The 14,471-nt window shown below is 45.6% G+C and overlaps 1 protein-coding gene across 1 annotated transcript in view; it reads left to right on the top strand.

Moving 5' to 3' along the window:
* LOC309978842 (anosmin-1-like) overlaps nucleotides 1–14,471 on the top strand; it is a gene marked incomplete at its 5' end in the record, with an annotated part of 198,311 nt that overhangs the window by 164,637 nt on the left and 19,203 nt on the right. Inside the window, 2 exons of the mRNA XM_082865488.1 lie at nucleotides 6,215–6,420; nucleotides 8,457–8,601. Coding sequence (XP_082721614.1) covers nucleotides 6,215–6,420; nucleotides 8,457–8,601 — 351 coding nt within the window. The remainder of the gene's footprint in view (nucleotides 1–6,214; nucleotides 6,421–8,456; nucleotides 8,602–14,471) is intronic.

The raw sequence follows: 14,471 nt of genomic DNA, 5'->3' as shown, positions 1-14,471 counted from the left end.
ATAATACAGTTATATTCACTTCCTTCCAAGTTCAGAGTTTTCCATCCATCTTTCCCCCCTTATTTCCCCACGTGTACAGGATACATTAAAAAGCAGAAGAAAAGCAGACGTTGTTTTCACAGCGTGCGAGCACCACACGGGATGTTATTCCACGCATACATTACGGAGTGTTAGGAAAGCAGGAACAGACTCCACTGTGGTCATAAAGTTCCCTGTCGCTCCACGGGGACCCATGACTTTCTACGCAGCTGCTCTGTGTGCCATTTCCACTGGACAACACTGTGCTGAGCACATGTCCTGAAACTATGTAATAGCTGGAAATTTGCCTGCTTCCTGCTTTGCAGCTTCTGCAGCTTCCCTAAGTTGTTGTGTGTCTAGATACTGCAGGGGGATTTCTTTCTTCTCCTTCCCTTCCCTTCCCTTCTCTTCCCTTCCCCTTTCCCTTTCCCTTCCCTTCCCCCTCCCCTCCCCTCCCCTCCCCTCCCCTCCCTCCCCTCCCTCCCCTTCCCTTCCCTCCCTTCCCTTCCCCCTTCCCTTCCCTCCCTTCCCTTCCCTTCCCTTCCCTTCCCTCCCCTCCCCTCCCCTCCCCTCCCCACCCCCTCCCCTCCCCTCCCCTTCCCCTCCCCTCCCTTCCCTTCCTTCCCTTCCCTTCCCTCCCTTCCCTTCCCTTCGCTTCCCTTCCCCTCCCCCTCCCCTCCCCTCCCCTCCCCTTCCCTTCCCTTCCCCCTTCCCTTCCCTTCCCTTCCCTTCCCTTTCTTTCTTCCTTCCTTCCTTTCTTTCCTGTCTTTCTTTTCTTTTTCTTTTTTTTTGTTAATGAGGGAAGTAAAATTATTCCAACCGCTGTGTCTGGAAAGAAAAACCAGTTTAAATATCAGAACTAACCTACGAATTAGCTGGAGAATGTGTGACTGGTTATATCATTGCTTTAAAACTCTAACTGCCCTTGATCACCGCCCCACACCTAAGAGGCAGTGCTCTGATGCATTTCAAATGGGAAGTCTGTTCCCTGGACATCGTCTGAGGAACTCAAATAAGTAATAAAATTAACATTCATGCTCTTAGAGCATATCTCGTTCCTCTCTCTGTGTCTCTGTGTACATACATTTCTTCATGATTGTGTATTTATAAAGCTCTCTCTTTTTTTACGGAAGTAGAGTTGATTTACAATATTGTGTTAGTTTCAGGGGTACAGCAAAGTGATTCAGTTATAAGTATATATGTTTTCAGATTATTGTCTCTTGTAGGTCATTACAAGATACTGAGTTTAGCTCCCCGTGCTGCACAGTAGGTCCTGCTGTTTATTTTATATATAGTATGTGTATCTGCTAGTCCCAAACTCCTGCTTGACCCCTCCCCGCCTTTCCCCTTTGGTACCCGTAAGTTTGTTTTCTGTCTGTGAGTCTGTCTCTGTTTTGTCGATGGACTCATTTGTGCCACATTTTCGATTCCACGTGCAAGTGGTATCCTATGATGCTTGCCTTCCTCTGTCTGACTTCCTTCACTGAGTATGACCATCTAAAGGTCTCTCTCTTTACTGCCGTTTGCACCCCACTCTGCTGTTGCGCTAACGCGCGGCTGGGTCTCCGTGTTTAACCAACAGGATCGTCTGGACACGTGGAGGCGCGCCTGCCTCACAATAAGTGATGGGCTTTCTCCTGGGATGGCAGGAAGGGCTCCTTTCCCATGAGAGTTCACATCAGTGTGATAATAGCCTGCCTTTCTGCAGGGGTGACAAGTGATTTCATTTGGCACTTTACCCCTCGTAGGGCGTAAAGCTGTTCTACCGTGCGTGTTACTTTGTCACAAAAGGGTCAGAGATGCAACCGTAAATCTATCTGCTGAAACCCAAAGCTTCCATCTTCCTTTGCCAAAAGCACTACATAGGATCGTTAATAAAAGGAACTATTTTTTCTCCAAGGCTGAAGTTGGTTATTCCTGCTAAACATCGAAGATACCTTTGCCCTGGAAATCATGCAAACTGTAAAAGGAGCTAATACGGGCTTCCTATTACATTTATCTTTGAAAGTGTACTTGCTGCCTGCTTTGTGAGTTGTGTTTCTGCAGATAATTGGGAAGGTTGCAAAGAGGGAGTGGATGAAGCAGAAAGAGAGGTGAGATGGGAGAGAAATGCTCTCACTTAAGCTTCAGAGGGAGGGGTCAGGGGAGCTCTGGTCTTGTGATGTGCCTCTGACCTTCTCCCCCTACACTCTTGGACTAGTGAATTAAACTCTCTGATCCTCAGTTTCCTCATCTGCAAAATGGGAACAAAAGGCCAACATTAAAAAAAACAAAGCACAACCATATGCATATAAAATTGGAAATAAGCTGTGCTTATGTCCAGTTCCAAGAGACTAAATGGTGTCATTGCTTTGGAAAGACTCTAGCTCCGGGGTTGACAGTCCATGGCCTGTGGTCCATATTTGGCCTGCCGCCTGTTTCTGCAGATAGCGTTTCACTAGCACAGAGCCGTGCTCATTTGTTTCCATATTATCTGCAGCTCCTTCCAAGCTACGACAGCAGAGTGGACTAGTTGCAGCAGAGACTGTCTGGTCTGCAAAGCCTTGATATTCACTGTCTGCCCCTTTACAGAAAAAGGCTTTCAATCCCTGTGCCAGACTGTAATGGGCACTTTCCCCAGCAAAGGGCTTCACATGTTGACTTTCTGTAGAGACAGTGGCCCATCGTGATGATGATGATGATGGTGATGTTGATGACACATAACAGATGTAGAGATGTGGCCTGAAACCCCTCTTTCTCCCCTCATTGTCATTCTCACGCCTGGCTCTGCCACCAGTTATGTGAATGACCTCGGGCAGGTCACTCTACCTATCCAACCCTTAAGATCCTTACCAGTTTTTTTTTTTTTTTTAAAGTTCATAAATAAATTATAAAATCCCTTAGAGCTTTATCATAATGTGGAGTTTCTATATGCATATAATTTTTTCCACAAGCTTCCAACTGCATTTCAATGTTTTAACAGAATTAAAATATTATGTAAACTGAAAGAAAAGATTTTGTGTATTTCAACAAAGTGAATATACTTGATTTCACACTGCAGGGAACCATTTCACAAGGCAGAGAATGACAGCAATCTGGGGATTTGTTGGGACTGAATGAAATCCTTCAGATTAGACAAACAGGACAGACTCTCTCATCTGAAGTCTTCAGTGACTAGACAGATAAATGAGTAGCTCGTTTACAGAGGATAATTGGGGCGATAACCTCTGCTATTCCCCTTTGGCTTCAAAATTTTAAAAAGTAGTTATTTGGGGGGAGAAAGAGATTGGGGGTGTCTCACGTTGGTAATGGGAGTACGCCACCTGGGTATTGTGAGTACTCAAATGGGCCTTACTTTTAAGAAAATGTGAAGCAAATATTACTAATTCATTTATTTGAAAGCAGTACTTCCTAATGCCATTGTCATAAATTATGTTGTTTCATATTTTATCATGTTTCATAAGCTAGATGATGTTTTTCTGAATTATGATCACATCTAAGGTATGAGGAATTTTTCCAGGGCAGTAAGAAATGATATCATGAATGAAGTAGATTAGGGAAATGATGAAATACTGAATACCAGTTGCCTTCCTTAAACCTGGAATTTCTTTAGAAAAGGAGGTGACTTTGAGCTTGTCCTACGAACCCAGACTCTCTGGAAGATTCACATAACTACTTATTTCCAGCATATAGACATCCAGGTGCATCACTGAAAACGTGAATGGCTGTAATCACCTTTACACGTTGTAATTTTTCTCTTGCTCTGAAGAGATGCTGAGCTTGCCAGCCAGCTTTCTATAAGAAAGGTCTGCAGTAACCTGTCGTAGGTTAAGGACTGACTCATGCCGCAGAGGTTGATCTTAAGGGCCTTGGAGAATACCAGAGTAGGAGAAAATCGTGGTGAAATTCTGCGGAGGAAAGCACATGTAACTGTTTTGAGTAGGGTGACATCTGGTCAACCTACAGTAGGTACAGCCTCTCGGTGGCGGGGGCAGGGAGGGAGGGAGGCGTTTAGGCTAAACCGGTGGAAAAGCTTCAGTAGCTCTTGGTTTTCATCTCCACGTAATCAGATGGGAACCAGTGTGGTCAGAGCAGCAGGCTCAGGTGGGGACAGGAAAGGAGGTTTGGGAGGTTATGTGTGGTGAGAATGCACAGGACTTTGGGGAGGCTGCCAGCACTTTGACTCTAAGTGAGACTGGAGGCCATCGAGAGCTTCCAAGCTGTGTCTTAAAAAACCACCAGCTGCCGTACTGGGAAAGGCTCGGAGGCCCTCGCCGTCATCAGGGAGCAAAGACAAAGGCTTGGCACACGGTGTTATGCTGGTGGAAACAGTAAGATTCCAGATAGATTTCTGAAGGTACTGCTAGCCCAAGGAATGAAAGCAGAAGAGGGATACGACCTCGAGGTTGGGCGCGGGAGCAGCGGGAAAGAGGAATTTGTGTTTCCTGAGATGGGGCGTCTGTGGGGGGCAGCAGGGGCTGGGAGGGACGGGGACTTCGGTCTTGGGCACATTCCTTGCAAGCCGCCTCTGAGACCTCCAGGTGTAGCTGACGCAAAGACCCCGAGTACGTGAATCGAAGTTCAGGGGTTTTAAAGCTGTGACTGGTGAGATCTCTAGAGATTGGGTACAGATGCCAAGAGGCCCCCGAGTTCAGAGGCCAGATGCTCCCCCGCTTAGCGGCGGTGGGATGGGGAGGCCAGGAGGGGGGAGGCTGAGGAGGGTCAAGGGACCAGAGGGACAGCCAGTGGGGAGCGGAGGCAGGCGGAGACCACGATGCAGGGTGAAGGCAGTGAGGCGTGTGGCGCCTCTGTGGGGATGACCACCGTGGGGCTCCCAGGGGCTCCGCAGAACCAGCAGAGCGAGGAAGGCCGTGCTTCCTGAGCCCGTGATAACAGGACCCAGCACTTCCCTCCTCGCGGGAGCCAGGGGCTGTTTACACCTTTGCCTGGCCGCCACCAGGTGCAGGACTGTCCAGCTTCTGATCTACTTCAGAGTCGCGTGTGTGCGTTACATACAAGTGTGTATTTTACATAAAACATGAACATATATTGAACGTGGCTATATCGATGGGCCACACCTGCACTCGCTGAATCAGCATACCGCAGTATAAGTCTTGGGCGCTCCCAGAGGGTTCCTCACGGTGACCGTTTGAGAACCACCTTGGTCAGGCATGTCAGGTAATGTGCATTGGATGAGCCATTAGCCTAGGAAAGCAACTACAAAGCTTTTAAAAATGACACAGCCCACCACACCTCCAAAACTTATCTATCTTACAGAAAAGCAAGAGATTTAAAAAAAATAATTCATGCTTCCATCATCCCCGAAACACAAACCATCCCAAGGGTAAAACCATGGCTATTTTCCGCCAGTCTTCTTTGTTTGTATGGAGTTAGATAGAGCTTCTCTGCCCCTCTGATGCAGATGGTATTAGAATTAGAATTATTGACAGCATTTTTCCGGGCAGGCGTCTTAAAACAAAACCATCTGTAAATCATTTGTGGCGAGCGGCGGGCTCAATTTGTGGCGAAAACATGAAGGAAAGACCCTCAGCTTTACACGTACTTAGTCATCTTCGTACATAGATTTCAAATGGAGGTTTGTAGAGAAATCATTCCAGAACCTAATCTCTCTCCTGACAGCTGAGACGGTTGTGGCTTATGCGACAAACTAGAAATGGTGGAACTATAAAAATGTTACCCGTCTGTCATCCACTTTGTAATGTGGCGAAGAAACGAATGGTTTGTTTTTGCTGATGTTTTCGCGTCACTCTTAACTTTTGATTGAACGGTCTAAAGCCCCAGGACCGCTCGGGTGAAAACAGTTACTCGAATGAGCTGGTCCTAGAGTTCTGTCTTTTCTTTTCAGAATTTTCAAAGGCATTTCAACCTTGCTGACCTATTTAATGCCAACCAACCTACATGGAATTTGACCATGTTTTACAGAACTTTATCCATTTTGGTACAGTGAAAATTTGGCTGTGTTGTAGCAGTATGGAAATGCCTAGATGACAAATATGGCGCAAACACATTGCTCTTACTGTTCTATAGGTTGTTTTTCAGTTTGAGGCTTAAGAAGGGGATCTTCCTTAGTGCTTATCTTCAGCTATTCTCCACATCAAGGGCAGTCTTCCTGCATCGACCCTGTAGTCATTACATGTACAGAGGCGATGCTTTTGTGGTCATCCTGGGCCCTTGTGTCTTTCTCCTGGGATTTCAGATCCATCTGCACCACCGGCCCCAGCCAACCTCCGGCTTGCAAACTCCACCATCAACAGTGACGGAAGCGTGACTGTGACGATCGTTTGGGATCTCCCCGAGGAACCAGACATCCCAGTGCATCACTACAAAGTCTTCTGGAGCTGGACGGTCAGCGGCAAGTCACTTGTGCCAACGAAGAAGAAGAGGAGAAAGACCACGGGTGGGGTGAGTGAGGACCAGGGGGAAGAGGCCCATCTCCTCGCAGTGGTGTTTGAACTCAGGCACCTGGTCTGAGAGTGGCCTCTGCTGAGCCACAAGAGGGACGGATGAGGGACAGGTTCCCATCCCTCCCCTTTGAACGAGGAAGTTCAGAAAACAGAGGACCAGGCCAGCCGTTCAGCCGTGCACACTTTAGGTGACAACAGTTGAGTTCAGTCTGTTGACTTACTCAGATCCAAATGGCTGGTACCACACCGGAAATCAGAGGAACAAATATGTCTCCATCTTGGGCTTCCCTGGTGGGGCAGTGGTTGAGAGTCCGCCTGCCAGTGCAGGGGACGCGGGTTCGTGCCCCAGTCCGGGAAGATCCCACATGCCGCGGAGCGGCTGGGCCCGTGAGCCATGGCCGCTGAGCCTGCGCGTCTGGAGCCTGTGCTCCGCAACGGGGGGGGCCACGACAGTGAAAAGCCTGCACACTGCAAAAAAAAAAAAAAAAAAAAAAATGAACTGTGAATTTAATTATAATTGTTAACAGGCCTAGAGTAGCCTTAATCATAGGTCACTATCTTACGAGTGATGTGTTTTTCTGGATCCACAAGAGGCAAGCTGTAGGTCATGGGACTCATTAAAGTTCTCAGTATTAAAATTTGACCAACTGAGAATTACGATCAGGAACTGGAAACATGAGAAATTGTGAAGTTTTCTTCTTGGGGATCGATGTCTTTTCATTTCCCAAGAGTCCATCCTAATACCTGTGAAAACTAAGAGGGGTGGGGACTTTCAAGGAAATGCTCTTTCAAAGGTGAATTCTGTTTTCCTTGTTTGAAGATAATAGTTTAGGAAGAGTGACACAGAACATGACGAGAAACCCTAACTAAAAATAATTGGGAATCGGTAGTTCATAGACATCCTGTAGGTGAAAGGCAGAAAGGGCACGAAGAGGCACGGGTAGTACCACGGTGGGTGTGGCTGAGAGGCGGCCCAGCCTCACCTGGGAGCAGGGACCACGGCCCAGAGCCTGCCTCTCGGCCCCCACTTCTGGAAGCGCAGTCCTTTCAGCCGTCCAGAGCCGCCCTGCTGGAAGGTGGCCGAGTTCTGATAACTGACCCCTCAAAAGCCTGAATCATGTAAAGGTGCCAAACTACTAATTTACAGGGAGCGTTGTGCTCACGGTTCTGAAACGCCCATGGAAATCACGTTCTCTCCCTGAAAAGAGATCTCACGTGACCCAAAATGGCGCGGAGAATTCCGACAGGTCATTGAGGTATTTAAACAAGGGACGGGCTTATGTGATTCCGTATTTGACAATTTCAGATGACGATACCTTCCTGTAGCACGATGCACGCGTGCAACTGGCCTACTCTTTGTGGGAAGGCACGTGCTACTTACTGACTGCCTGACGTCTGGTGTCGCATTAGTGATGGACACATTCTTCCCTTCATAGATGTTAATACCACCAATTAGACCATTTAGGGCCATGTGATATCACATGTACTATATTTTGATGAATGTTTGAATTCTAAGACAACAACCTTATTTCTCTTAATTCCGAGCACTTGTAAGGGGCTTTATTATTATACCTGCAAGCCATAAAAAAGTGCTTTAAGCATTTTGTCAGGTTGACTTTTCCTTACAACTTTTGGTGGAAATTTACTCCTAGAAGATTTAGGATAAAATCAGAGAAATACAGGGAATGCAAATTCTTCATCTTTATAGCTTTCTTCTCTCTGTAAGGTGGTATCTAGTAAGGAGTGAGGCGACAGAATTATTCATTTTCCTGCTACCGGAAAGCATCCAATAATGGGATTAGGAATACAATTTCCAAAAAAACGTGTTTGTGCTTTTTGTATGACGTTTATTTTGATCCACGGTAAAAGTGGATTTTCATATGCTAAAGATGTAGAACGATTTGTGATCTTAGATAGTCCGGGCAGACATCAGAGAGGAGCTGGTGTGCTTCACAAGGACACAGCAGCTGTGCAGGGAAGCTCAGAGGCAGGGCGGCTTGTAACAGAATCTGTGTGTGTTCCCTCCACCTGCAGTCTCAGAATTCTGTGACCCTGGAGCCACTGCAGCCCGACTGCGACTACACAGTAGAGCTGCAGGCCGTCACCTACTGGGGCCAGACTCGCCTCAAGAGCGCCAAGGTCTCCCTCCAGTTCACGTCCACACACGCCGTCCACAGCAGTAAGTGCTTCGAGTTCCTTTTTCCTATTTGCAGTCTTTACATGGAGAGTCTTCACACACGTAAATATGTCCTTTGAACTATGATGTGTACCAATTTTACCTCTGAGTTTTTCTTAGGATTTTTATCCTAAGTTTTATGTGCAGTATTTTGGCGTTATAATGGAAGTTTAAGAAGAAAGGGTGTCTCACTCGAACAAATGTTTATACGTCCATGATTTGGGGTCCTTATGCATATGCGTACTTGTTTTTAAGGAGGGTCCGCACAGTTAACTGTTAGAAACTGTTGCTTCCCTCCTAAAAATGCGACATGCCCTTTTTTCTCTTTACTGGTTTTACACAGTGGTCACAATTACTGCAAAAGGCTACCTAATTCTCCACTGGGGGCAGTGACTAAATCATTCCCATACCTTGTTGCCAGTGGTTCTAAACTAGTCTGTTTGCCGTGAACTGAGCAAAGCAAGGGGAGAGTCTTATGAGACACTCACCTCTGAGCTGGAAAGTGCCTTACGTGGTGTTTCCGGCTTTGCTCAGAGGTGGGGACTGGTGAGAAGAGCTGTGGGGAAGCTCCTGGCCAGGGATCTGGGGACGGGCAGATAGAAGGCGAGCCCGAGAGAGGCCGCCAGGGGTCTCCGCGGGTCCTGCTTCCCCAGGCTCGCAGGGTCCCGTGGGATCTGCCTTTCATCCCGGGACGGGGCCTGGTCAGACACGGAAGGTGTGACAAGCTTGTTGAATTTAGGAAAGGCAAGGCTGGCTCTGCACTGTCAGACGCAGGGATTGCCCATAATTATCTTCTACCACCTGGGAAACAATAGGATCCAAACGAGCAGGTCCATTTGAAATGATGCTTTCAAAATAGTTCTAGAAACAGAGCTTCCTACCTATTTGAGAAGTAGTCCTTCTGGAGATTAAATGGATTTGAAAAGTCTACTGTTTCTATGTATAAGTTTGCATACAGTACAACTTTTACATAAAAATTCTCATGGAAACATTTCTATGTGTTTAGTAACTTCACTGATTTTTTTAATCAGTATTTTTTATTGAAGCAGAGTTGATTTACAATGTTAATTTCTGCTGTACAGCAAAGTGACTCAGTTATGCACACACACATACACACACACACATATATATATATATTCTTTTCCATTATGGTTTATCCCAGGAGATTGAATATAGTGCCCTGTGCTCTGCAGGAGGACCTTGTTGTTTATCCATTCTCTATGTAATAGTTTGCATCTACTAACCCCAGACTCCCACTCCATCCCTCCCCCAATGCCCTCCCCCTTGGCAACCACAACTGTGTTCTCTATGTCCGTGAGTCTGTTTCTGTTTCATAGATAGGTTCATCTGTGTCATATTTTAGGTTCCACATGTAAGTGATATCATAAGATATTCGTCTTTCTCTTTCTGACTGACTTCGCTTAGTATGATCCTCTCTAGGTCCATCCATGTTGCTGCAAACGGCCTGATTTCATTCTTTTTGATGGCTGAGTAGCATTCCATTGTATATATGCACCACGTCTTCTTTTTATCCATTCCTCCGTCGAGGGGCATTTAGGTTGTTTCCATGTCTTGGCTGTGCTGTGCTGTGCATGTGCTGCTACGAACACAGGGGCGCATGTATCTTTTTTGGATTTTTTTTTTTTTTTTGCAGTACGCGGGCCTCTCACTGTTGTGGCCTCTCCCGTTGCAGAGCACAGGCTCCGGACGCGCAGGCTCAGCGGCCATGGCTCACGGGCCCAGCTGCTCCGTGGCATGTGGGATCTTCCCGGACCGGGGCACGAACCTGTGTCCCCTGCATTGGGAGGTGGACTCTCAGCCACTGTGCCACCAGGGAAGCCCTATTTTTGATCTTTAAAATTTTTATTTTATATTGGAGTATAGTTGATTAACAATGTTGTGTTAGTTTCAGGTGTACAGCAAAGTGATTTAGTTTTATATATATATATATATATATATATACACCCGTATCTATTCTTTTTCAAATTCTTTTCCCATTTAGGTTATTACAGACTACTGAGCAGAGTTCCCTGCACTATACAGTAGGTCCTTGTTGGTTAAAACCATTGTAACACAATTCAGTTTTAATAGCATTAATTTGTGTGCCTGATTTCAGCCTGACTGTTCTTAGGGAGGTCCAATCTTACAATTTGTAAATAGGTCCAATATGTCCGTTATATGATTATGAATCAGTTTCAAGAGTAATTTTAGAGTCAGATTTAGTAATATCTATGACAGCACTTATGGAGCACGTGACATGTTAAAGGCAAGATATCATGCATTAGAGACAGCTTCCAGCTGAGAGGAGGAATGAGGCGTAAGTCAATACTAGTGTTATAGGTGTGATGAAACAGGGCCAGAAAATCCTTATGTTCATTGGACAATGTATACCACACGTGTAGGGTCTCAACAGCTTAGTTGCTTGAAGTCATTTTTTCTTTAGCCTGGCTGCACGTTATGGTCAACTAGAGAGTTGTTTGTAAAAATGCTAGTGGTAGGGCACCATGCCCAGAGATTATAATGCAATGGTGGCAGGAGGTGGGAGGGTTGGGGGAAGATGCCTCTCAATTTCTTTTTCTTTTCTTTTCTTTCTTTTTTAATTCTACTGAAGTATAGTTGGTTTACAATATTGTGTTTCATTTCTGGTGCACAGCAGAGTGACTCAGTTATACATATATATTTTTTCATGTCCTTTCCCATTATGGTTTATCACAGGATATTGAATATAGTTCCCTGTACTATAGGGTAGGACCTTGTTTTCTATCCATCCTATATATAATAGGTTGCATCTGCTAATCCCAAACTCCCAATCCACCTCTCCTCCACCTCTGCTCCCCCTTGGCAACTGCAAGTCTATTCTCTATGTCTGCGAGTCTGTTTTTGTTTCCTAGATAGGTTCATGTGAGTCATATTTTAGATTCTGCATACAGGTGATATCACTTGGTATTTCTCTTTCTGACCTCACTTAGTATGATCATCTCTAGGTCCCTCCATGTTGCTGCAAGTAGCATTATTTCATTCCTTTTTATGGCTGAGTAGTATTCCACTGTATATATGCGCCACATCTTGTTTATCCATTCATCTGTTGATGGACACTTAGGTTGCTTCCATGTCTTGTCTATTGTAAATAGTGCTGCTGTGAACATAGGGGTTCAGGTATCTTTTTGAATTACAGTTCTGTCTGGATATGTGCCCAGGAGTGGGATTGCTGGATAACATGGCAACTCTAGTTTTAGTTTTCTGAGGAACCTCCATACTGTTTTCCATAGTGGCTGCAACTTATATTTGCACTATTCATTGATTTCTTTAATGCAGTCCTCCATTCATTCATCAAACTGTATCTAATGATGGGAATAATTACTACCTTATACCACTGTACACTGTATTATAGTATAAAGATATGTACACTGTAGGATATATACTATATAGACTGTACGTTATATAGTATATGTGTACCATGTATTTATATGTGTATATATGTTCTGTATATACGCACATGCGTACATCTACATGTGCAAACACACTCATACACACACATTACTGCAGCACTGGACACATTTCCATCTCTGCCTTCAAAGCGCCTACTGTTGAATTTGGGAGAGAAACATGTCAACATGATTACACAGAGACCAGTCCGTTGCACACAGAGCTGCAGGGAAGCATGGCGCAGACGGACAGACATGGCGGTGGGAACCAAGAGCACAGCGCTCCTCCTGGGTCCTGAAGAATGGGCGCTCCGTGGGACACAGGGTGTCACCCCACACAAGCGCAGAGTTGGAAGAGAGCATCGTTTGTGCAGAGAATCAGCTTGGGGGTGGGGAGTGGAGGGGGGGTCAGTTCCCTCCCCGGGAGACGTCAGTGACTCCCGTGGGTGTCGTAACCATCCACGTGCGAAGGCCACCCTGTGTCTCCCAGCTGATGCTCCCTGAAAGCAGAGGTGTGTGCTCAGCACCTCCCCTGGGATGGCCAACAGGTACTTCGAATGCAACATCCCCCAAACCAAGCTCTCCGCTTCCCTCTCACACCCGTTCCTCTCCCAGGCTCTCCTGCCCCCAAAGTTCCCACCGTTCCCCCTTTTGTTCAAGCCATCCATAGAGGTCATTCGTCATGCTTCGCTTTGCTTTCTCTTCAGAAATCCAGTTCATTAGAAAGTCCTTTTGACTCTAATTTCAGATTCTGTGTGGGATCTGTCCAAGTCTTGCCCTTGTTCAGCCCATTGTCACCTTTCTTATAAAGTAATCTCCTAACTAATATTTGTCTCCACTCTTTCTTAAATATCCATTTTGTAGACAGCTGTCAAAATATTCTTTAGAAAATATTAACCATATCACAGATTACTCTCCTGAGTTCCCCTCTCAAGACTGTCACCTACGTCTTCTCTTTGCAAGTCTCCACAGATCTCATCCTTTATTGCTTTGCCATGTTTTCCTCCCCAAATGTCTTCTCAAACCAAAACCCTTTAAACCTCTGCTTCTCCTAAGACCCATTTTTTTTTTTTTTTTCTATTGGTGGTGGGGATTTCCTCTACTGTGTGAAATAAGTTTGCCTTTTAGTCTCCTGGCTTTTCCAGTAAACAACATTCCTTCCCCATTGGAGACTGGTATGGGATTACAAACTCCCATAATTTAATATGTGTTTCTGCCCACAACCAAGAACAAGGAGAGGAAAACCCAGCCTTGGCTTGCCATTGTTGAAGTCATGTCATCGAGAATCTCTTCATGGTCCAGCCCACAGACACAACTGTTGCAGACTCTGGGTCTCCAGAGCACATCTAGGGCTTTCTCCTTCTTCCTGGGGCATCTCCCCACACACACCTGGTGAGATCCTCTTCAATTAGCTCCCTCTCCCTTCCTCTCGGGTATGATTACAAACCCTTCTCTCTCACTTTAAGCCATTAGGCATCACATAGACTGAATTCTTCCCTCTCAGTGAGCCACTCAGATCCCCCCAGATACAAACACATCTGTCCTTCACCCCTGAGTGTCTTCGCCTGTCCTCTGGAATCTCCGGTGGAAGCGTCCTTCCTTTTGCACACGACAGATTCCAGTCTGTGGGGTCTAGACCTATCCCTTGGAAAGTACATCCGCTCAACTAAGGTCTCCTCTAGGTCAGAGAACAGGGACTGTCCGCCTGTGTGCCCACAGCAGCCGTCAGAGCCCACGTGCTCCAGAAGCCTAGGCGTGGCCTGTAGCACTGCTTCAGGAACTCCTGTGAAAGCAAACCAGTCAGTTGTTCCCGCTCTTACCTGCGCACGCAACCAACTCCTGTTCCCGCAAGACGCTGAGTGTTATGGTCACTTTCTAATCATCTTGTACAATGAGGTAACGTTTTACCTGACCAATAAAGAGACGTGACAGTTAACCTACCAAAGGCCACTTTATGCTAGGATTAACTGATGCCTGTCATGCGGATTCAGAAAAATAAAATAAGAAGTGATAGTGCAAAGTACCTGTCATAATACATGTTATTTGGGTGTCAGTGTAGCCGACAGAAGAGACTGGTTTTACAAAGGATGAGGCAGGATATAGCTGAATACGTGTCAGGATGTTCTTTATAACCCAATGTTGATATATAATCTCGTAAACACTAGTATATGACTTTTACAAGAACACTATATTTCATCATGAAGCAACTAGAAGTAAGGAATAACTACAACTTTATAGTATAAACAAGGGAAATTATATTCTATAGGAATGAGTGTAGTAAATGTCAGCATATAAATTATTTTTTGAATTATATTTTTCCAGGTCTGCGGGGTGCCAGGTGTATTAATATAATAAATATTTCGATGCAAGCAAAGCCTGAATGTTCATACAGTTTTATAAAAGGGTCCCTTGAAGGAGGAAAGACATAATACTATCTTTAATGGAAAT

The sequence above is a fragment of the Leucopleurus acutus genome (genome assembly GCF_964270905.1).
Source record: "Leucopleurus acutus genome assembly, chromosome: Y".
NCBI lineage: Eukaryota > Metazoa > Chordata > Mammalia > Artiodactyla > Delphinidae > Leucopleurus > Leucopleurus acutus.
The sequence above is the reverse complement of the archived record's forward strand: the minus strand, read 5'-3'. Positions and strand labels throughout refer to the sequence as shown.